The sequence below is a fragment of the Talpa occidentalis genome, unplaced genomic scaffold (assembly GCF_014898055.3).
Source record: "Talpa occidentalis isolate TD23 unplaced genomic scaffold, MPIMG_talOcc4v2.1 talOcc4.2, whole genome shotgun sequence".
In the NCBI taxonomy this organism is placed as follows: Eukaryota; Metazoa; Chordata; class Mammalia; order Eulipotyphla; family Talpidae; genus Talpa; species Talpa occidentalis.
This window is the reverse complement of record NW_023602073.1, coordinates 58,356,025-58,378,463: the sequence shown is the minus strand read 5'-3', so window position 1 is coordinate 58,378,463 and position 22,439 is coordinate 58,356,025. Positions and strand designations below refer to the sequence as shown.

Genomic DNA, 22,439 nt, shown 5'->3' with positions numbered 1-22,439 from the left:
GCATGCTCACACGTGCACACATGGCGCCTCTGGAAGGCTCCCTGGTTACTTAAGTGGCCGTCTGACAACGTTGGCTCAGAATTTCATCTGCTGCACTCTCCTAACTGACTACACTTTCTTCTCTCCTTTTAAGGCACAAACATATTTACAGTTTCATATACACCTGTTGAGTTCTGAGACTCTTGTAGACTAGCGCACACAGCCAGCTGGGCCTTTCGCTGTGCTGAAGGGTGCGTCAGATCTGAAGAAGCCAGCAGTGAGCCTTCTTTGCGCCACTGTGGGAGGCAGTCTTCTAACCCCACCATCACGGTGGGGCCACAGGGAGACGCCAAAATGGCAAAAGCATGACTGGGATTTGGGATGTTTAATATTTTTTACTTTGTATTTGACATATCCCCAAGAAGATGGCAGCTCTGTGTGCCTGAGCTGACTCACGAAGAAGAGCAAGCGGAGGCTGCCACGGGGCAGTGGCAACTCCATGTAAAGTCACTGTGATCATAGTTTGCTCATATTCTCTTACCCCCCACCCCACAAAGACAGGTATACACATGCACACACACAAACACACATGCACACGTGTGCGTATTTACGCACACACACATGCACACACACATGCGCGCACATACACGCACGCACGCACGCGCGCGCGCACACACACACACACACACACACCCCTTCCACCAAGGAGGAAATCTCTGCATCAAGAGGCACTTGAATGATATTTGGAGAGTTCCCATGAAAAGGCTTTCCCCTCACAGTGAAGTGGGATCAACAGAACAGAAATCAGGTGCTCAGGACTCCATCTCTTCTTGGTCAAGGGGTGGTGGCACAAAGCTGATGACTTCATCGTAGGTCAGGCCTAGAAATTGGGAAGGAAAAATAGGGTGTGAGACTATCCTCTTTGCAGGCAAGCGCTCTACCTTCTAAGCTCAGGATCCCTCCTCCCCGTCCAGGCGAGAGGCTTGATGGGCTATTTCAAGTAACCGTTTCGTTGCTTATGTGTGATATCCTAAAGGAATATGAGGTTCAAAGATATGGACAAAAAAAAAAAAAAACCCACTTTTTCTTGTTTCTTTCATCACTGAGTACTTCCTCTTTAATGTTCTCTGGAGAGGGTGCTCAAGAATAACAGAGTTGGGTTCCATTTTGGATATGTCCCTAACTAGGTCTAAGGAACCAGATAAGCTACAAGTCTTCTTTTGTCCCAATTTGACCAACTGTAAAACTATAAAGATACTACACCCTACTTAGCTCAGAGAGGTACTGTAATTTCACGGACTCTAAGAACCTCAAAGCTCTATGCAGGCGGGGAGGCTGTGTACAACGTCAGACCAGACAAAAGTGTCTCAGAGGCCCAGGGTGTCACCATCTCCAGCAGACAGTTTCCATGACAGGAACATACTCATTCTGCATTAGAGACCCTAGTTACAAGTCTCAGCAAGTTGGTGATAACTACTCAGAAATTTTTATTTTTCCCACAGTTTTAGGCTAGTGGTAACAGAAAGCTATAAACCCTCTTTTGCCCCAGTTCTAAGTAGGTAAGATTCTAAAATCTTTCACAAGCTAGATGTTAATCCTGTCCTCGTGACTTACTTTTCCATTCATCTATAAGGAGGTCCCTGCTTTCAAAGGACTGATCGTAAGGATCAGCCACTGGTTCATCATCAGGATCGTGGTACTGAGCAAAGTAGGCATGTGCAAGGGCTTGGGCTGCTGTGATTCTCTTATCTGAGTCCAATACCAGCATCTTTTCCAGCAAGTCGACAGCTGTCAGTATCATAGATGGGAAAGAATAAGAAGAGTTAACACATTACCAAAAACGTAAGCATCTTAAGGAATCACATAGTTTTGACACTTCATATTTAAAGAATTTCTGAAAACCAGAAGTTAGACAGCAATTGGGAGAATAAATATTTCCATGACCATAGTTACTGCTTTGATAAAGTGCCTGCTCTATAATGATCCTTTATGGATGTTTACAAGTGTGTTTTTAAAGAATATATCATAAAGAAAAAAATATAAAATTAACTTGGATTCTGTTCGAACAAGTTTTTGTAGAATGTCACCATCAAACTGCTACCACTGTAGTCAAATTACCACCAAAATGAAAGCCTATAATTACAGTGATTTTAGAAGAGGTAAAAGGGCTGGGTTCTTGGGTTTTTTGGTTTTTTGGTTTTTTTTTTGCCTTTCACTGTTTATTACTAATATAAGGCAACGATTCAGCCAATGAATTGTCAAACAATTATCAGTGTTTTACATAGGTATGTGGGTGATATGTGGATAAAAGGGAATTTTATTTTAAAAATTTTCACGGTGAAATAACAACAGCACAGTGAACATATATGCATACCACTGTTTTCAACATTTAATATTCTTTATCTAGCCGACTATAATTTTTGCCAAATCACTTAAAATTATAGATATGGCATTTTATTCCTAAATATGTTAATATGACATCTTCTTATATAATCATAAAACTGTTATCATTTGTTCAAATCAGGATCCAACAAGGTCATGCATTGCACTTGATTTGGTTTCTTTAGTCTCTCTTGATCTAGAATAATCCCAGTTCCCTGCCCTTAATCTTTATTTTCCCCTGATTTTGACCTGAAAAGAGCCTCCAGTTTTCCTGAGAAAACTCATCATTAGGAATTTGTCTGATTGCCTTTTTGTGTTTATCAGGTATCTGTACCTTTTCCCTCTATTCCTTGTAATTTCTGAAAACCAGAAGTTAGAAGGCACCTGGGAGAATAAATATTTCCATAACCCCAGCTACTCCTTTGATAAACAGAAAGGCTTTGAGACTTTGTAAGTTATTGATGGTTCCTTAAATGTGGAGGGGGCAGAAGTGGGCACTGAAGGGGAGGACAGTTTCCTGAAGAAATCTACTGCTGTGCACACTTGGGGTTATAGAAGATCCCTGTGCTTCAGTCTGAATTCCAGAGTAAACTTAAGGAGAAATGTGGGTTTGGGGTGACTATGGAAATCAATTACATTTATTTTTATAAATTTATTTTTCACAGAAAAATAAACCTTACCAGGCATAGTTTGGATTATATGATGAGTTTTTGCCACCCTAAGGTAAAAAGTGTGTTCTTATATCTAATACCTTGATTATGGGTAAGAAAAGACTCCTCTCCTCTAAGATTATACTATATTAAAGAGCAATTTAAGTTTTAATCAATGTTTTGGGAATAGTGGTAAAACATGAAGTCAGTGACTGACAAAATCTTGTTTCAATATTTATATCATTGGTGTAGCCTGCTCAGTTAATATGCTGGGTGCAAGCTCGAGGTCATTAGCACCATGTTCTGGCTGCAAGAAGAGACTCTGTATGACATCACTGGTTTGGCAGTGGATTGTCAGGAACATTTAAATTCTGTGAACTGCAGTGCTGAACACCAGATGGCCCAAAGCCTCCATTCAGCTCACTTGTAGTGCATATTGCTAAGTGGTATCCAGTTCTGAATGTTTAAACATCATGACTTCAGGGGAATGGGACACCTATCAGGATGCATGTGACCTAAATAAGTTTCTAGGATACATACCTATTCCCTCCACCCCATAAAAAAATGAATTAACAAATATCTTTGAGTTGGCAAGCGGGAGGTGAAATAGTGAAAATTTCCATGTCTACAACAACATGAGCTGATATGATGAAAATATTCAGAACTGAATGACAGAAAAGAAATGACAGACAAGAAATGACACACAACATCATTTCCCAACATCCTAGAGTAGTTATGACTCAAAAAGAGCTTCTCATAGATCCTTGAAATAGATAATAATACAGTTCAAATAAATTATACAAAGCCAATGAGAGTATATGAGAGCAGGTGCAAACCTAAACCAATCCCAACAGAATGCTATATATATATATCACTATCACTGATGACTGTGGATTCACTCTTGGACTTGGGAATGACTCAGATGACATCCTCTCCAGCTCCCAAGTTCACATCAACATTTCCATAACTGCCCAACACTTCAGAGAGTGTGAGTATCTCTGCTGTTGTAGGAATTATCACAGTAACAGTGAAACCACTCTCAACAATCACAATGAATGAAGTACTTAATAAAGCAAATCTACTTAGCCTTCACTCCAGCTTCTGAAGAGGTCCTCATGGCTGTCAGTCCTCAAAAGTATAAAACTAAACCTGAAGCACAGTTGCTAGGATCCTTCAACAGAGGGTTGGCTCACACAGACTTAAAGAAATGCAGTGAGGTCTAAACACATACCACTACAATACAATTTTCAGGAAATTGAGGTTAATTATTATTGGAGGGCCTTGTAGTGAGCTCCTGGTTTGATTTTTCTGTCTGCTATCCAAAGGCACTATCCTAGAGTCAGGAAACCAAAAGTCTCAGGCAATGCCACTTTCAGGGCCAAATGAAGCAGATATTGGGCCCAGCTTTAAGGAATAAAGCAACTCCTTTTTTCAGCCAAGGCCACACTTATCCCTTTGCCAAGGATCTTGGAGATGAGAGTAGCAGGAGGAAATAAAGAGCCATTTCTTAAAGTCTCAGGTGGCAAAATAGTTCCACAAAGATGAGAGAATGGTGAAGTCTCTGAGGGACAGAGGAAGAAGAGGGAAGGGATGAGGATGTCAGGAGCACCAGCAAGCTACATGCAGAGCAAAGCACACTGCAGAGAGCTCCTGCGTGGGTCCTCTACACACCCACCTGTGCTTCAGTTGTTTTTACCCTCAGCCTGGGACATCATAAAATGACAGCGGTTGTGAATGAATTGCAGGCATTCCTCCAAACCTTTCTTTCTGTCTCCCTCAGTCTTTTCCTATTATCGTTTCTCCCACTAAATTCTGTGATCATTTAAATATATAAGCATATGATTTAAAAAAAAATACAAGCAATTTATAAACACAGATAATAAATGACATTATTTACCACCTTCCAAGATTTAATTAATGTTACCCTATTTAGTCAAAAGGAAAAACTCTTTTTCAAATCCCTCATTTATTTCATAACCAATTCAATATCCATGAGATGAGGATATGGTCAACTCACCCAAGGGGTTGGCACCAATAAATACGTTTGCAAAGTTCATCTTCGGCATCTGGGTCAGAGACTGAATGTAGTTTCTTGCCTGCAAAAACAAAGGTTTTCAAATGGTGTTGTTCAATAATGTTACTGCTCTAAGAGTCTTGATCCTTCATGGAACAAGTATCAAAGATGGAGTCTCTTAGCTCTTGGATGGCTGTATTTGATATTCATTAAAGAATTCTCCATTACTGCCACCCTAACATCATTATCTATAAACATTACCTTTACGTATTCTGGCTATCTCTCAGACAGCCATTTATATTTCAGGTAAATGAGAATACTGAAAATTAAGTTCCTATTCCTTTGCTCTCTGAATTTAGAATCAGAATTTTAAAAAATAAGGGGAAGGTCTCTAAGAATTAATTTATTTTGAGACAGACTTCTTAAAAAGCTAAAATCTTCATAGGGCTCAATATTTCTCAAGAAAATCTAGGACCAGCGTTCTTTTGCTGGTGCTGACCTCTGTAAGCACAACTAATACCTCAAAAGGATATCAGTATTAAACCTTGCTAAAAAAGTAATCTTAGAACAAGTAAGTTTGGTGTGTTCTTCTAAGAGCCTTGAATATTTAAAAAAAAAAAAAAGCTTTAAGAGGAGCCATAAAGAGTAATGGATTATAAACTACAGGGTCCATGTACACCTCTCTACAGCTTATCAGCTACATCTACTTGGGCAACTCTCACCTAGCATATCAGCTACTTCATCTGTGAGTATCAGTACTAGATACTAATATTTGGCTTGCCCATATCATAAGGCTACTGTGAAATTTAAGTGAGATAAAACTCATGAAAGTGCTTCGACGAAAATTCTGACACATTTTTATTACCAATAAGCTGCTACGAGTTTGGTTTCTGGGGTGGGACAGGCTTGAGTCTGAATCTTGACTTTGTCACTTTGATCAAGTCAAGTGTTGTCTTTAAGTCTTGGAATCTTTGTCTATAGGGATTCATGACAATGCCAACTCCACAGGGTTGGAGTGAGGATTAGAGCTAATAAGCCGTTCCATAGCACAGCACTCAGCTCAGAGTGAGAGCTCAATAAATGGCTGCCATTCACGTGTGACTTTAGAAAGGAAATGTTCTCATTTCCTAGAGATGTTTCATCATCACAATTTCTAAATATCATTCTATGGAATTTCAGACACTTTCAAGGTCTGATAGCTCTAATCAAGGCACAACCAAAAACTGGTCTTGAGAATAACCATGTGAGTACAGAATTTGGAATTATGTGCTTCAGATACCAGGTAGTAGACTATGTCTCAAAGAACCAATTCCATTACCACTTGATCTGAGTAGCTGAGGTAAAACTTTTCGGAATGCAATTTAACTACTTCCTTAAAAATTCCCGTTTAAATACAACTTAACAGTAAATGTATGTATGTATGTATGTACATATGTATGTATGTATATTTATGTTCACACACACGCGCGAGATTAGAAAAAGTTCTGGTTGCTAGGGTAACCTTCATCTTCTTAGTCATTTTATGTGGGGCAAGCAGAAGAGATCCACTTTGACAAGCAGTTGTGAATCTTTCCAATTTGAAAGGAAAGTTCCAGGAATTGAATATACACAGAACTGTAATCCCTTTCTATTTAACCATGTGCATAAAAGGATGAAGGGAAAACAGAGGTAAGAGAGAACTGTCTCATATGGAGAACAGTCATCTCTCTAATAAGATAAATAAAGGAAAATAAAAAGACTACCTGAACAGCTGAAGTGGAAACCAAGCTGCTGGAAAGGGCCTTTGTGGTACAACCAAAAAGATTAAGGACACCTTAGAAAGAATTACCAATCATCTCTGATGATAAAACTAGAATTAGATGAAAATAGCTAAGAATTTGCAAAGAAGGCACCTAACTATCAAAGGCTTCATATTTATTCTACATTATTTGTGTATTTTCTTTTAAATATAATACTTATTAATGTTGGATATTTTATAGTTTTTTTCCATGAAGAATTCTGTCATTTGGTCATTAAAAAATGGGCGAATAGGAAAATATGCTCCCCCTTCCAGTCAAAAGTCATCAATGACGGCATACCCTAAAGCATAGAAAAGAATCTAGGAAAACAAAGACAGCTACGTGAACACTAAATTCAGAAAATGCACATACAAAAGTAACATCAATTTCTATGTGCAAGCCTGAAAGGTGCAGTCTGAATCCACAGGACGGGATGGTGCACGCCCTGTCACAGCATGTAGCCAGTCACGGCCCCAGCAGCGCTCACGGCACATGCAGGCACTCTGTGACATTAAAACACCGTGTTGGTTATATACAGAGGCAATAACACAAGAATGTGGCCTTCTGAATTAGATGTCCCTGGACGGGCTATTTGTTCTCACCTCATGGCTTGGCATCCTATTAATGAGATAAGCAGGGGGTGTCCCCGTCAGACGCATAATCTGCTGAAGCTGGTTAATATCTTAGATGCCTAGTCAAGGGCATTGTTAAACATACAGTGTGAAAAAAAACCTTTCAATTCAAGTTAAAAAGAAGGCTAAAAAGCTACCCCCAAACAAACAAAAAGTCTGTTTCCCACCCATTCCACCCACCCCAGGCCAGAGCCTGTTGCATGTTAAAGCACACTTCTGAGAATGGCGTGAGTTACTAGGCATGTAGCCAGTAACTGGACATGCAGACAAGAAAAACGAGTTTTTTTGTTTGTTTGTTTTAATGTTAAATATTTTAGGCTCCCTGGAAAGAGACTGCCCCTCGATCCAGGATGCCAGCCAGAGAACTATTTTCAAGAACTGATGGCCAAAACCCGTTTGCTGGTGGGTTAAAAGGAGATGATTCAGAAAATTTTGACTCAGCTTCGGATAAAACAAAATAACCCATATGTCATACTTCATTCAAGGAAGGCTTAAGTATCTGTGGCACATGTTCTGGTGATTCTCTAAAGACCACCCCTCCAAATATAAGACATAGGTGGGCATGTGGGTTGATAAGCAATGCCAAGTTTCAAAGACATTAGCAGCGGTACATTTTTAAAACATGCCACACACACACACACACACACACATGCGCACACACACACACACACACACACACACACACACACACACACACACACACACACACACACACACACACACACACCCAATGGCTAAGTGAAGAAAGAAAGTTAGAAGCTACTGGCAAAGACAAAACAGAAGCCACAGGCTGCTGACAGCATCACTGCATGCCACAATAATTTCTCCCACAAGTCTCTTTAACAGGTGAACAGACTAACTTCACTTGACAAACAGCTGGGAGGGAGTTTGTGGAAACACTGTAATTATCTCACAAGGCAGCACTGCAAGTTTTTCCTTATGTACAAGGACATCTCTCCTGTAGCTGTCTCATTGATTTTAACAGAGTTCTCCCTCCTCCAAAATCTGAGAACTGTTATTTTATCATATGTTCTTATTAAAGCATAAGTGATGAGATTTTTAAAATCCTCCCCAAAATTCAGTTAACACCTTATACTATTCTCTGTCTTGCTACCTATTAATTCCCCTTTCAGTTGTAGCATCATCTTGAATGAGCATCCTGGTCAAGTGATTTCACTACTTTTTTGGCTTCCCTCAGTAATTTTCTCACTTTAGCTCATCCTCTGACTGCAGATTCTCCAGGGGTCAGATCCCTGCAAATGCAGGCTGGCAGTTAAGGAGGGCCGAGGGGCCATGTGCTCTAACCTGCCTTCCATGTTCCCAAAGCCCAAAGATAGAGGCCAGGATATTCAGAAGGTGGTATGAAGTTCTTTATATATTCTCACAACAATGTTTAGATTTATCTTTAAACAAATTACACAAACAGTATGCCTAGAGAAACAATAGGGACCCCCTACCCCACATAAACCTGTCTATAGAATACCAATTAAATTTCAAAATGTTAAACCCTGCCACCTTTCTCTTCCTTCTTGTGAACATTTCTTGGCCTGTACATTTTCCACTTTTGTCTCCTTTAATCAAACAGGTTATTACAGCTCCTTTTTGTCAGGAGATTAGGAAGAATACATTTTCAGAGAAAAAAACGCACGAGTGAGACAGTGGAAGGGTTTTTGCTTTCTTACTATGACTTTTTTTTTGGTTCTTTCACTGATTACTGTAGGTACTAGGTCTCCAAGCCCCCAAATTCTCTATTCTTAGCCATCCACCATCATCCATTTATCGCCTCTCTCATGGCACATCCTAATTTGTTCTCAATCAGTCCACCCACTATTGTATTTTCTTATTCAGAATGTCCTACTACTTACTGATGGAATTGCTACATAAATGATGGTATCTCTACTTCATCACTATTTTCCAGCAACAATGGATACATCTATTGGCTTTCTATTTACTTATTCCCTCACTAATGGATTGTTCTTTTAATTTTTAAAATCTTTAAACAATTTTACTTAGCTGGCTTTTTTATTTACACATCATATTCCACCCACCATGTGCTTTTAACATAAACAGACACTTGGGCAGTGTCACTACTATCAAATGAATTTTGTCTACCTTTCTGAATGTCTTAACTGCTTTTATCCATTCACCATAACTATGCAGGGAGGAAAAAACATTTCCTACTCCTATATTTAGTATAGTATTATTTACGTTCTATATTCTGGTACTTAATTTTATTATGCCTAATTCTATGCTTGAACTGCTGAAACGCAAGATGTGCCCCATTTCACTTATGATAAAGACATCTCATTAGTAGGTAGGGCCTTTGGCTTTCATTTAAAAGTAAAGGATAGGGGTCCTCCCTGGTAGCACAGGGGTTAAAGACAATACTATTAAGCTATCACCAGCCACTGCAGCATGAGTTCAATCCCCAGCCGGCCCGGGGAGCTAACCCACATGGCACAGCAGACCTCTCATGTCTCGCCTGCTGCTCCCCTCAGCAGTTTATTTCAGTAGATTTGCCTGTTCTGCTCCCCATTCTCTTTGGTGAATCCTCTCACCCCCTGCACCTCTGGCCTGTATCCCAGTTCTTGTATGCACAAATAAATAAATCTTAAAAAAAAAAAAAAAGTAAAGATAAATACCATTTTACCTATACTTTTTCATTTAGAAATTATTGGACTAATAGCACATATCTTTAGGGAAAATGGTTGGGGGTAGGAGAGGAGACCTAGAACCTAGTAGTCAATTCCAGACTAAAGGACTAAATTTGCTATCTCAATCTCATTAGCATAATTCATTAATGAACTGGGTTCTTCCCATCCCCACCATCCTGCTGTCATGTCCATTCTGTTAGCCAATTTTTCTAAACATGCATTTAAAACAAAAAAGGACTGTTATCTCCTAGCACTATCTCCTATCTTTTTTGATTTACTCTAAAATCTAGCCTCTATACTTCATAAAAAAAAAAAAAAATCCCTTTTAGGTTGACATTGTGGTCAGTAACTCTGACAATGCTTTCAAAACAGTGTACAATTGCATTAAAGCTTAGATCACGTTATCAGAACATCTGGGGTCTGTGCTGAGCTTTGCCAAATGACTCAGTGGATGACTCAGACATTCACAATCTTTCTATTCTTTAGCTTCTTCATCTTCAGTAAATGAAACAAAATAAAATAGAGCCAGTGCCCTCTCTTACATCCCTCAGAAAAGTAAATTCATAAATACACTGGGTTTGGGGGTCCTTTTAAGGAATGAAGCAGATACATACCAGATGGCAACATTCTTTATTTTGTCAGAGAGATGATAAACAGTTTAAACTCACCTGCTCAAGCTACCCTGCAATCTTCCCAACTGGGCAAAGGGCCCCCTCCCCCCTTCAGTCAGAAATGCTGGGCAATCCAGGTGCAACTGGAGTCTGACTCTAGAGCTCCGTTCCTCTTTTTCCCCATTGCCCGGCAATAGAGACAGGGAGGAAAGGGGACAAGCCTAACAAACCTAGCTCTCCCACCAACAATTAACCTAATCTGAGAACTACTTGTAACACTGTAGTTCTTGCTTGCTTTCTTTCACATTTCTGGTCCAAGAAGATGACCAACAGGAGGAAATCACAGCCAAAGTAAGCCAGAACTGCGTCCCCAGGGCTTCTCTCTAATTTCCTGCGTAGAGGCAGGAAAGCATTACCTCCAAACCTCTTTCTCAGGTTATTGAACTTGTAATTACAGTGGCAAGCTGTGGGAGGAAGGATTTACAATCTCATTGCAGTGGATGTGAGGTTGCAGGAGTAGAGATGGCTCCTCTGATGGTCTGGAGGCTGGGTAAAGAGGTCCCCCTGTTTGAAATAGACACCTTATACAGCACAGGTGAGCCATCTATTCTAAAACAAGAAAAAGCAAGTAACTTCTGGAAACGTGCAATAGGGTGCAGACAATGCCCATTTCGTTCTTTTAGTGATAAAGCTAGACTGATATATAGTGAAGCTCATTCTCAGGACAAGCACTAACCAAAAAGTGAAAACAGCTTGAGTGTATGCAAAGCTTCTGAGAAAGATGAAGTCAGGGGTCAAAAGGGAGACATACATTTTCCATTAATCTCTTGGGATGAATTAGAATCTCAAACTTCATTTACCAAGACACTACTGCCCAACATAAGCTCCCAGGATCCAAAGACATATCCAGAGCGAGAAAGAACAAACACACTCAAGCATGTGAGTGGGTGGGTGTGCGCACACGCACACATGCATGCACACGCACACTGAGAGCTCATCCTGGAACTCAGCACACAAAGGGCACATGTGTTACAAACATACCCAGGTTAAAGAACAGATTGATGGAAGGAAAGTGGCAGAGGCTCTCAAAAGGGCAGATAATGACAATCAAAGCATCAACTCACAGACTCTGAGGAGATTTTCTTCAAAAGCTCAGCCCCTGGGGTTCCAACGAGTCTTAAAATGAGCTTCAACTGATCAATATCTAATGGTGGACTATAAAGGAAAATGTTGGGACAAAATAAAAATGAAAAACAAATAACAAACAAAACAAAAACAAACAAAATATTCCAATAACAAAAATAAAGAAACCCAAAACAAGCCAAAATGGTGAATTCATCTAGGTCAAGGCTTCTTTCTGCAGGATGGTCACTTCAAGTAGAACAGGCTCCTCCTGTACAAAGATTCAAAATACTACCACGCACACATCTAATTTACATTCATTTCATACATCTGTCAATATCACCTATCAGGAAAGTGAAATGAATTTAACTGGGTGCTGAGCTGCCAAAGACAGCACATGAAAACACAAAAGCTCCACTCAGTCCATAGGGTCAGTCCACACCTCCCTCCCTCCTCACCTTCCATCAACGCATCAGGAGCCAGTCAAGCAGAGCACTGGTGAGCAGAGCGCTACAGATAAGAAAAAAGCAGCAGAGAATAGGAGGTGGGGGTACTCAAACCTGCCTGTCAATATCCCCACTAAGGCTTTACCTAAGGAACTTGTGACACCACAGGGGCTTAAGAATATCCCCCAGCCTAAGCACATGCCCTCTAGAAAATCTCTCCTCTCTGTGATCACTGGAGTAGGCAGAGCAGGACCGTGACTGACAGTTGGCCAGCAGAGGGCCCCACTCCCCCACTGCATCTGCAGGCTCTTGAGAATGTCATGACAAAGCAGCACATAGGAGGTTTCAACCTTATAAATGCAGTAACAAGCCTCACAATGTCCCAAGGCGCTAAATAATAGGCTATAATGTCCAAACCTTTATTCTGGTAGCCAACTCTTCCTTGCATACTCAAGAATGTATATGCATGTACTAACCAGAAGACAAAATCTTTCCATTTGTTCTTACTGTTGTTAGCTTTGTCTGGAAAAAAGAAAGCTAAGAGAAAAAAATCTTGTAAAAGAGTTTACATGCTTACCTCCTTCACAACTTTAGGTCTCAGCTTAAACTTCACCTCCCCAGAAAGACTTCCCCTAATATTCACATAAAGAAGTTCCCCTTCCCCCATTATTTTCTATCTCAGCACAATGCTTGAAAACATCACAGTGCTTATTGCAATCTGGTTACCGTTCTTGGAGTTCTATGAGGAAAGGTCCCCTCAACCTGTTCACCACCTACCCCAGAGCTTAGCCTATTATCTAGTATATGGTGGCACTCAAAATATTTGAGGAGATAAAGCAGGGTAAAGAGGTGAATGGAAGAAAAGATTTCTGCTTGTGATTACACATGTAAAGAAAATACAATGTAACATAAAACTGATAACCTCTGCATGCCTAGTTGTCTAAGTTATAGGAATTACTTATGCAAAATTCTACTGGCTTCTTGCCCTGTTCTCCCCACACCCTCATATGAAACTGGCTTAAGTGGAAGAAAAGGAGTCAGCAAATCCTGATCTGTTGCCTGTTTAGAAAACTGTTCTATTGGAATACAGTCATGCCCATTTGTTTATAAATTATGTATGGCTGTTTTTATTCTCTATAAGGCAGAGATTAGTAGTTACAATAGAAACCATATAGCTCCCAAAGCCTAAAGTATTTACTATGTAGGCCTGTAAGGAAAGGTTTGCTAAACCCCATCCTAAATCCAAACAACTAATATTCTGTAGAAAACAAGGATAAACTGAAACCAGTTCACTCACCCAAGTTATTTCTGAATAAAGAATAGCAGAGAATTTTGTCATCTACAAATGGAAAAAAATGAATGTGTTCTGGAGGTTAAAATTTCAATACTGGTTTCTCAGTTCAAGGTGTTGACAAGAAAATATTTTTAAAGTATACAATAACGGGAACAGAAGGAGGATGAATATTGTTCAAAATAATCAAATTATGTTACAAAAGAAATTTAGTACAAGATTCTCTTTGCTCATTTCAAATGATTCAGTTTATAAAAATCCTTACAATCTTCAGGAACAAATTTAACTGGGTAGTTATCCTACAAGATAAAGTGTATCACATGAGAAAAAACTAGATTTCAGCCCTCAAACAGGTGGTTTTATAATATATGCATCAAAACCAATCTCCAGAAAAACTGTATTGAGATGGTAGTATTCATGCTTAAGAGATGTCTTACCAAGGAAAATGGGAGTCAAGCTATATATTCTCTCTGAGAGGGAATATATAGGAAGACAGAAGACTGAGGAAGACAGAAGACTCTGGGCTGTGAGTTTCTCAACTGCCCCATCTTCACTTTAACAGACTTGAAGAGTCTGCCACTCCCACTAGGCGTAGTGATTCACTACTGCAGTGAGTTGGGGGACCTGTTATCTTTCTCCCCCTTATGCAATATAAAACACTCACAGGACTGAAGAACAGTGCCTCAATTTCTCAGCCTCACACTCTTATTCATGGCTCTCCATGATTTTTGTTACCAAGTTTCTTTTCTGACTGCTCCAAACTCCTATGCCTTAATGCACTCAATGTTCAGCTAACACCAAACATCTTAGCTTCAAACAGGCACTTCAGAGTTTCCCGCTTCTTCTTTTACAAGTCATAAACTGGAACACCTTCCAATCTCACCTCCTACCAAGCCTTTTCCCTTTTTTATTTATTCTTCGAGGTCCTGCTCAATTAAGAATGCTACCTTGAAGACTTCCAGGGTATCTTGAGTTTGAATTAATCTCTGCTTCTTCTTAATAACCTATTTATACTTATACTTTCATTACGATATTTTTATCACTGTCTTGTTTTATAACCACAGGGTGGACGTTTGCTCAAGTAACTCCTATAACTTACTTTCCATAAGTAGGCTTACTCTAGCTTTGGGGACAGTTGCCATCTTATCCTCATACCTACCACAGAGTAGCTTGATAAATAAAGACTTCCTATAATATGCCTTTCAATTTAGCTTTAACCCTCTGCCACGCCCTCAAAACCTAGAATGACCATACTCTACAGAAAGTCTACAAATAAAAAGTAGCCAGGAAAAGTTGTTTCTTCAGTGGTAACAAAATTCTCAAACATTCCACCCGAAGTATTTGTACCACACAGCATATAAATACAGCACCATGAGGGACTAAGAACTATGGACAAAGAGAGTTGTTACAGCATGACAGTCAATACTTAGGCAATTAGTAAACAAGCAATCCAAATGAAAATCTACTTAGTCGCTAAGAGCCCTTGCATGAAGGAAGTCAAAGCATGCAAACCACAGAAGAAATCACCATAGGTTCTTTAAGAGCTGGTAAGTCCATTGAAACATACATCAGTCTTCCAATAGCACCAGATACTTAGGCCACTACAATTTGTCCAGATAGTTAAGAAGGAGTTTCAAGTAGCGAAAGAAGCAGGGCAAAGCAAAAGTTACCACATTATGACAATGGTTATTTCCACAGCAAGTTATTCTTCACAATAGGTTTTTAGCCCTTTTTTCCCAAAGATAGAAGATATTTTTACTGATAGTTAAAAATGTTTTAATTATAATGATCACAATGTCAAACTTAAATCATAAATCTTCTATCCTTTCTAAAACGACCACTTAGGTTTAATATTCCCTTTAGGACTAGACTCTTTGTAACAAAAGCAAAAGGTACTCAGAACAAATAGGTGGGGGGCGGGGGGGGGGGGAAGAGAATAGGATTTTTAAAGGGGAAGTAAAGGAGGAATATGCTAGTCACTTCTAAGTGTTCTAGGCAACTCTGCAGGCCATAGCTGAAAAGGAATGAAAGGACCAGTTGCTGAACCTACTTGTGACCACTTATTGCTTGCAAGCAGCAGCTGCCAATGAAAAAAATTCATTGGGGCAAAACTGAGCATTTCTCTGGAGGATAGGAAATGCACCTGTGACACAGAACTAGAATGAGAATTAGCCTATTTCCTCCTTTTTTGGTCATCACAAGTCATTTTCAGTGTCACACAAAGGAAATTTCTTTCTTTCTTTTTTTTTTTTAAGATTTGTTTATTTGTGCATACAAGAGCTGGGGCACAGGCCAGAGATGTGTGTGGGGGAGAGGAGTGAGAGGATCCACCACAGACAGAGAGGGAAACAGAACAGGCAAATTGACTGAAATACACTGCTGAGGGAATAGCGGGCGAGACAGGAGTAGTCTACCTTGTCATGTGGGTAGCTCCCTGGCCAGCAGAGGCAGCGAATAGCTTCATAGTGTGGTGCTCAACCCCTTGTGCCACCAGGGAGGACCCACAAAGAAAATTTCTTAAGGTCTCTAGGTTTGTGGACAAGTTTGTGAAGCCTAACCTTTTTTGGGAAAACATTCTCTTCAAGTTAGAGGAGAAAAGACAAATAGGAAGCTATTAAAATATTTTTTCTCTTTCAAAATTTATTAGAACACTTGCTTTTAGTGTCTAAAGTGTAACTGGTTTTTAAAAATGAGAATATTCGAAACCAAGGACTGAAAGTGAGGAGCAGATGTGACAGAAAGGGGTACACCAGAACTTTTAGCTCTATTAGCAATGTTCTCTCTCATAATCTGGGTTGCATAAACAAGGGGAATCATTTATTATTCCTTGTCTTTCTTATATGTCTTATAGGCCACAAAATGTTTGAAAGAAATCAATGAAGTAAAATTAAGAAGCAAAAATTCATGTGGAGTGATCAGTAGCTGATGCTATGACCTAACAGTCCTGTAATTCTCTAGTTGATGTCGTAAAATGAAAGAAGGAAAAAAATTTTACACATGAATGAAATTCACTGATTACCTGATAAAGGAAAACAATAAGCCAAAGCTGTGATTTCAGGAAGAGAAAATAGTTTTTAACGTGTAGCAAGGATAGAAAATGCATTTTCTCTTTTCCTTGGGCTGCAAGGTAATAACATTTTTAACTGGTTCACTCTTTTCAAAACCAATGGTATATAAAATAAGTTAGCACTATACCTGAAGAGATAGTCTGTAACTTCATTCTATTCTAATATAAAGTTTTTTCAGCTGTATCCACTTGCTATCCCTAGTCAACTAGACTTAAAAGGAAGATCTTCATTCTTCAAAAATAACAATACAATTTTTGAGCTAGCTGGATAGGTTCTGCAAAATCACAGAGGAGAATAATAATATTTCTCATATCTTCAGGAGTATTCCAAGGATTATTAACAATCAGTACCAAAAGAATCTCTCAAGAATGAGACTAATCACCAAAAATAAGGGGAAAAAAGGTAGATTAGGAAGACCTAAAGAGATCTAAAACTGCACCATCCAATATAATACCAGGTATTACATGTGATTAAATTTAAATGTAATCTAATTAAAATTAAATAACATTTAAAATGAGATTAAAACACTCATAAAATTATGGCTATATGGGAACTTCCTTGACATGGTAAAGAACATTTATGAAAAATACATAGCTAAAACCATACTCAATGGTAAAAGACTGAAAGTTTTCTATCTAAGAGCAAGAAAAGGATGTTCACTTTTACCACTGCTATTGAAAACTGAACTGGAAGTTCTAGTTAGAACACTCAGTCAAGAGAAAAAGATAAAGCAACTAAATTGAAATGAAGAAGTAAAACTATATTTTCAGATAAAGTGACCTTACATATAAAAAATATGTATCAAAGAATTCACAAGAAAGCCACTAAAGTTAAATAAATGAGCAAAGTTGCAGCGTGCAAGATCAACAAACAAAAATCAGCTGTGCTTCTACACACCAACAATAAACAAACTGAAAAAGAAATTAAGAGAGCATTTCTATTTATAGTAGCATCCTCAGAATAAAAGACCTAGGAATAAATTTAACAAAGGAAATAAAAGACTTGTTTACTTAAAATTATAAAACAAGGCTGGAAGAAATCAAAGATCTAAAAATATGGAAAGATATTTCACATTTATGGATAGGAAGATTTAATATTGTTAAGATGACAATATTACCCAAAGTGATCTAAAAATTCAATATAATCTCTATCAAAATTCCAATAACCAAATTCAATAACAAGAGAGCCCGAAAAGACAAAAAAAAAAAAAAAACCTTGAAAATGAGAACCAAGTCAGAGAACTCACACTTCCTGATTTTAACTTACTATAAAGCCATAGTAATGAAAACGGTGAGGTGCTCCTATAAGGATGGTTATATAGACCACTGGAACAGACTTGATTTTTGACAGGAGTGCAAAGTCCACTGAATGGGGAAAGGATAGTCTTTTCAAGAAATATTGCTGGGGCAAAAGAAAAGATTTGGACCCCTAACCTCATACCATATACAAAAATTAATTCAAAATTATCAAAGACCTAAGTATATGAGAAAATCCTTAAATTTTTTACTAGAAAACATAGTAAGTCTTCATGACCTTGAATTTGGTAATACATTCTTAGATATGACACCAAAACATGAGCAACAGAAAAGAAAGCAGATAAACTCTAATGTCATCAAAATGAAAAGTTTTGTGCATCAAAGGACATTACCAAAAAGGTAAATGGACAAAGGGACTTGAACAGATATTTCTCCAAAGAAGATATACAAATGACAAGTAAACAGGAAGAGGTAGAGGCTCACCATGATCAGTCATTAGAAAATGCAAGTCAAGAGAGATACCACTTCAACCTACTAGGATAGCAATAAAAGGAAGAAAGAAAAGAGTAAGTGTTGGTGAAGAGGTGGAGAACTTGCTCATACATCACTGTGGGCATATCAAGTGGTGCAGCTGCTGTGGAAAACAATATGATGGTTCCTCAAAAAGCTAAACATAGAATTGCCATATGACCCAATGAGTCCACTCCTGGATATATAGCCAAAAGAATTAAAGCAGGAACTCAGATACTTGATACCAATGTTCATTGCAACACTATTTACAATAGGCAAAAGGTGAAAACAACCCAAGTGGTATATGAACAGATAAATGGATAAATAAAATGGATACACCTATAATGGAATAGTAATAAAAATGAAATTCTTATACAAGCTACAACATGAATGAACTTTGAAACTATGCTAAGTGAAATAATATAGAAACAAAAAGACAAATATGTACGATTTCACTTATGTGAAAATTTAGAATAAGCAAAATTCATAGAGACAGAAAGTAGAAGAGTGGTCATCAGGGGCTGTGGGGGGAAAGAATGGGGAGTTATTGTCTAATGACTATACAATTCCTACTGAAAAGATGAAAATGTTTTGGAAATATAGCAGTGATGGTTGCACAACATTGTGAATGTTGCCACTGAACCGTATACTTTAAAATGGTTTAAATAGTAAATTTTATGTTATGAGCATCTTACTGCAATAAAAAAAAGTTTAAATGGTCAATTTTGTTATATACATTTTTCATAAAAATATTTTTAATTCAATTACTAAATTTCACTAGCCACATTTTTAAGTGTTCAATAGCTCCTGTCAACATATTGGACAGCACAGACAGAAAACATTTGCAACACCACAGTAAGTCCTATAAAGTTCCTATCCGGAAAGCTAAAAGCCACAGTTCCAAATGCAAGATACTAAATAGGGAAAAGAGGGAGAAAACTGTGTACTCAAATAAAAAGCATGCTCTTGACGTTGCCTCAGCATTCAGTTGCATTTAAAAATTTATAAATAAGCAGTAGCTGCATGCCCCTCTGCACAAAAGAAGAGTATCAGAAGCCAGCCCATTCTCTAAAGATTTTGAAAACAGGAGCTGCTAATGAAGTAACTTTTCTCAGGATCAGTCAAAATTAAAACTGAAATTGTGTTAAATTCTACTTGTATTCAACATCACCTGCACAATAAAATCCAGTGGGGACTTAACAAATATACCAAAGCCTATGCTCTGATGGGAAGTGACAAGAGGAAGGTTATATATTATTACAAATACAAATCCTGTGAACTTGATTTTTACAATTCAAGAGACCATCTGTCTGAAAAAGATTCAGGTAGAAAAGAAACAGTGTTATTACTAAAGTAAGAATTTTGAAATGAATTCTCATGTACTAAAAAAAGAATCCCCTAGCAAACAGTTTCAATGGTAGATTTTCTATCTAAAGTTAATAGAAGAGAAGAAGTATATGCACAAAGGGAAAACTTCTTAGAGATCTTAAAGCCATCTAAAAGCGTCAAACCAGCAGGAAGTAGGCAGCTTGGCCAGGACCACTGGGCACAACTGCTTTGAAAGCCCCTACCAGTAGCCTGCCATGGGGGGTCCATCCTTTCCTATCTGTCACAAAATTTAAATTAAATAAAAAATTTACCTGTAGTAATTCATAGGTAGATAATAAAGTGGGAAGGAAAGGAGAAAAAGGCTAACATTTTTGGCAGGCTGTGTTCTGAACATTACCTTGCTAATTCTCACATTTTGTGAGCTATGTAATATTACCAGCATTTCATGGTTAAGGAAATCAAGAGACAGAGATTAGAAAATCTGTAATAAGTCTCATAGTTGGGAATAAACCCAGGAAGTCTGATTCCAGAGCATGTGCTCTTCACCAGTATGCTCTATTATCTATCCCTCAATTTGTGGGGCTATGTAGGTGTATCTATGATTGATGAAGACAGATGTGGACACAGATGTAAAGAAGAGGAAGGAGAGGAGTAAATAACGCTTCAGAGGGAATTCCAACAAACCACATTTTGAAGATATTACTAGCAATGAAATGAGCATGCAGTAGGTAGGCAAGGGGCGAAAATAAGGCACTGTGATAAACTACACACTAGACAAAAAGTCTAGCAGTAAATTAAGGTTTGGCTACAATTGGGGTAAAAATTAAGTTGTCCTAAAAAATAAAAAGACACAGGCAAGGTGACCTTATCACTTCTTGCTTTTATTATATATTGTTAAACAATGTAACAGGAGTCAGCAGGTATATCATTACAAGAGCACCAAATACACTTTTAAATATGTAAACCAAAAATAAAAGCAAGATAGCTCTGATTTAAAATGGGTATCTTGTGCTCATTCATTGAGTGTATACAAGGACTAAACCAGTCACTGAGATCTAGAACTTGTCATGAATTTGCTTCAGTCTAGAACTGCTTGGGAAGATTAATATAAGGAACTTCTTGCAAAAAAGATGACATATGGAAAATTTTAGATGTTTTCCAGCTTAGGATGAATTTTTCCAACTCAGAGAAGTAAAGTGAAGTCTCTCTCTTGGCAGGGCTAACTAAGCAGGAGGGGAGAGTTCATAACACACCTAGACTATAGAAGCAGGTAACGAAGCCTGCCCTTGACATAGGTAAAAGTGACACACTTCCATGGAAACTGGAATCTATTGAGAAGAAAGAATACAAAACTTTTTAAAGGATACGGTCTGTACCAGGAAACAATGTTCTTCCAGTCAACAGCTCAGCCATAATGCATCCCACTGACCAAATATCAACTGGAAAAATTAAAGAGAAATAAAAGTGCATATGATGTCAACATTATTACACTTGCCCATAGACGGAACTACAACTGGGGGTGAAACACTCAAATTCACATTTAAGACATCTGAGGTTCAATAATCATACTCATTTTTATAGAAACAAATTTATTAAGATTTTCACCCCACTCAAGGGCTTATTGGTGATGGGGCAAGAGAAATAAGCTATTCACAAATGGGCAAATATTTATCGGTAGCAATTGTGGATTTTTCCAATTAATATCGAGAAGTTAAAATTTTGAATCCATTGTCTTCAGGAAGAAGTACTCAGATGATATGTTAAAAATTTAAATATACAAAAACCCAACTGCTCGATCACAAAGGTTGAAAGCTGTGTATAAAAACTGCTTAGTCTATTTGAGCAACCAAAGTATTTTCTATTTATAGACTTTAAAAGGATCACTCAAGGAGGAAAACATGTTTCCTCCTACTTCTACCATCCCTGCTTCTGAGAAACCCAAACATGATCAATGTGGTATTCAAAAGACCCAAATAACCAATGCAAGCAATACCTGTCTGGTTGTAATGCATCCAGTTCAGCATGATCTCAGGAGCCCTGTACCACCTAGTGGCCACATAGCCTGTCATTTCATCATCTGTATGTCGAGCCAGTCCAAAATCCAAGATCTAAGGGAAAGGACAGAAATCATGCACTGGAACAAACTCTATAGACTTGTAAAGCAGGAAAGAACTCCAGTGTCTTATATAAAAAAGGAGAACAATATAGCACTTTCATAAACATATTTCCTGGTCCATACTTAACAATGCATGATAAACACAGTAAGAACTTTAAAAAATAAAATTACAAAAGCAAAACCAAAATGCCACTCCTAGGTAATTTTTTATAAGCAATGAAAACACATATCCACACAAAGTTTGCACATGAATATTTACAGCAACTTTAGATAGTCCCAAACTGGACATGAAGCAAATGCCCATCAACATTGTGGTGTATTTATAAAATGAATGAATTGTAGTCAACTATAAAAAAGAATGAAAATTTATAAATACAACAATACAGATGAATCTCAAAAACATAGCATTAAGTAAAATCTAGTCACACAAACACACAAAATATTGTATGATTTCATTTATATGAAATGCCAAAAAGATAAATCTACTCTATAGTGTCAAAAAGCAGATCAGTGTTTGTCTGATGGCAGGATTGGGATAAAGGGTTGGGGAATGGTTGGGAAGGAGCACAAGGGAACTTTCTGAAGTGATAAAAATTTTTGT

The 22,439-nt window shown here is 38.1% G+C and overlaps 1 protein-coding gene across 2 annotated transcripts in view; it reads right to left on the bottom strand.

Moving 5' to 3' along the window:
• Positions 1–711: 711 nt before the first annotated feature.
• The window catches only part of MAPK14 (mitogen-activated protein kinase 14), a 76,748-nt gene continuing 55,020 nt past the window's right edge, over positions 712–22,439 (bottom strand). Inside the window, exons 7-12 of one of the 2 annotated variants that reach the window (XM_037519590.2) lie at positions 21,716–21,830; positions 21,090–21,161; positions 11,825–11,904; positions 5,029–5,107; positions 1,594–1,767; positions 712–859 (exon numbers count right to left, since the gene is read on the bottom strand). In XM_037519590.2, the coding sequence (XP_037375487.1) occupies positions 792–859; positions 1,594–1,767; positions 5,029–5,107; positions 11,825–11,904; positions 21,090–21,161; positions 21,716–21,830 (588 nt within the window). In that variant the 3' untranslated portion in view covers positions 712–791. Of the gene's footprint in view, positions 860–1,593; positions 1,768–5,028; positions 5,108–7,405; positions 7,486–11,824; positions 11,905–21,089; positions 21,162–21,715; positions 21,831–22,439 lie in introns of both variants that reach the window. The other variant, XM_037519591.2, reaches the window with a different exon arrangement.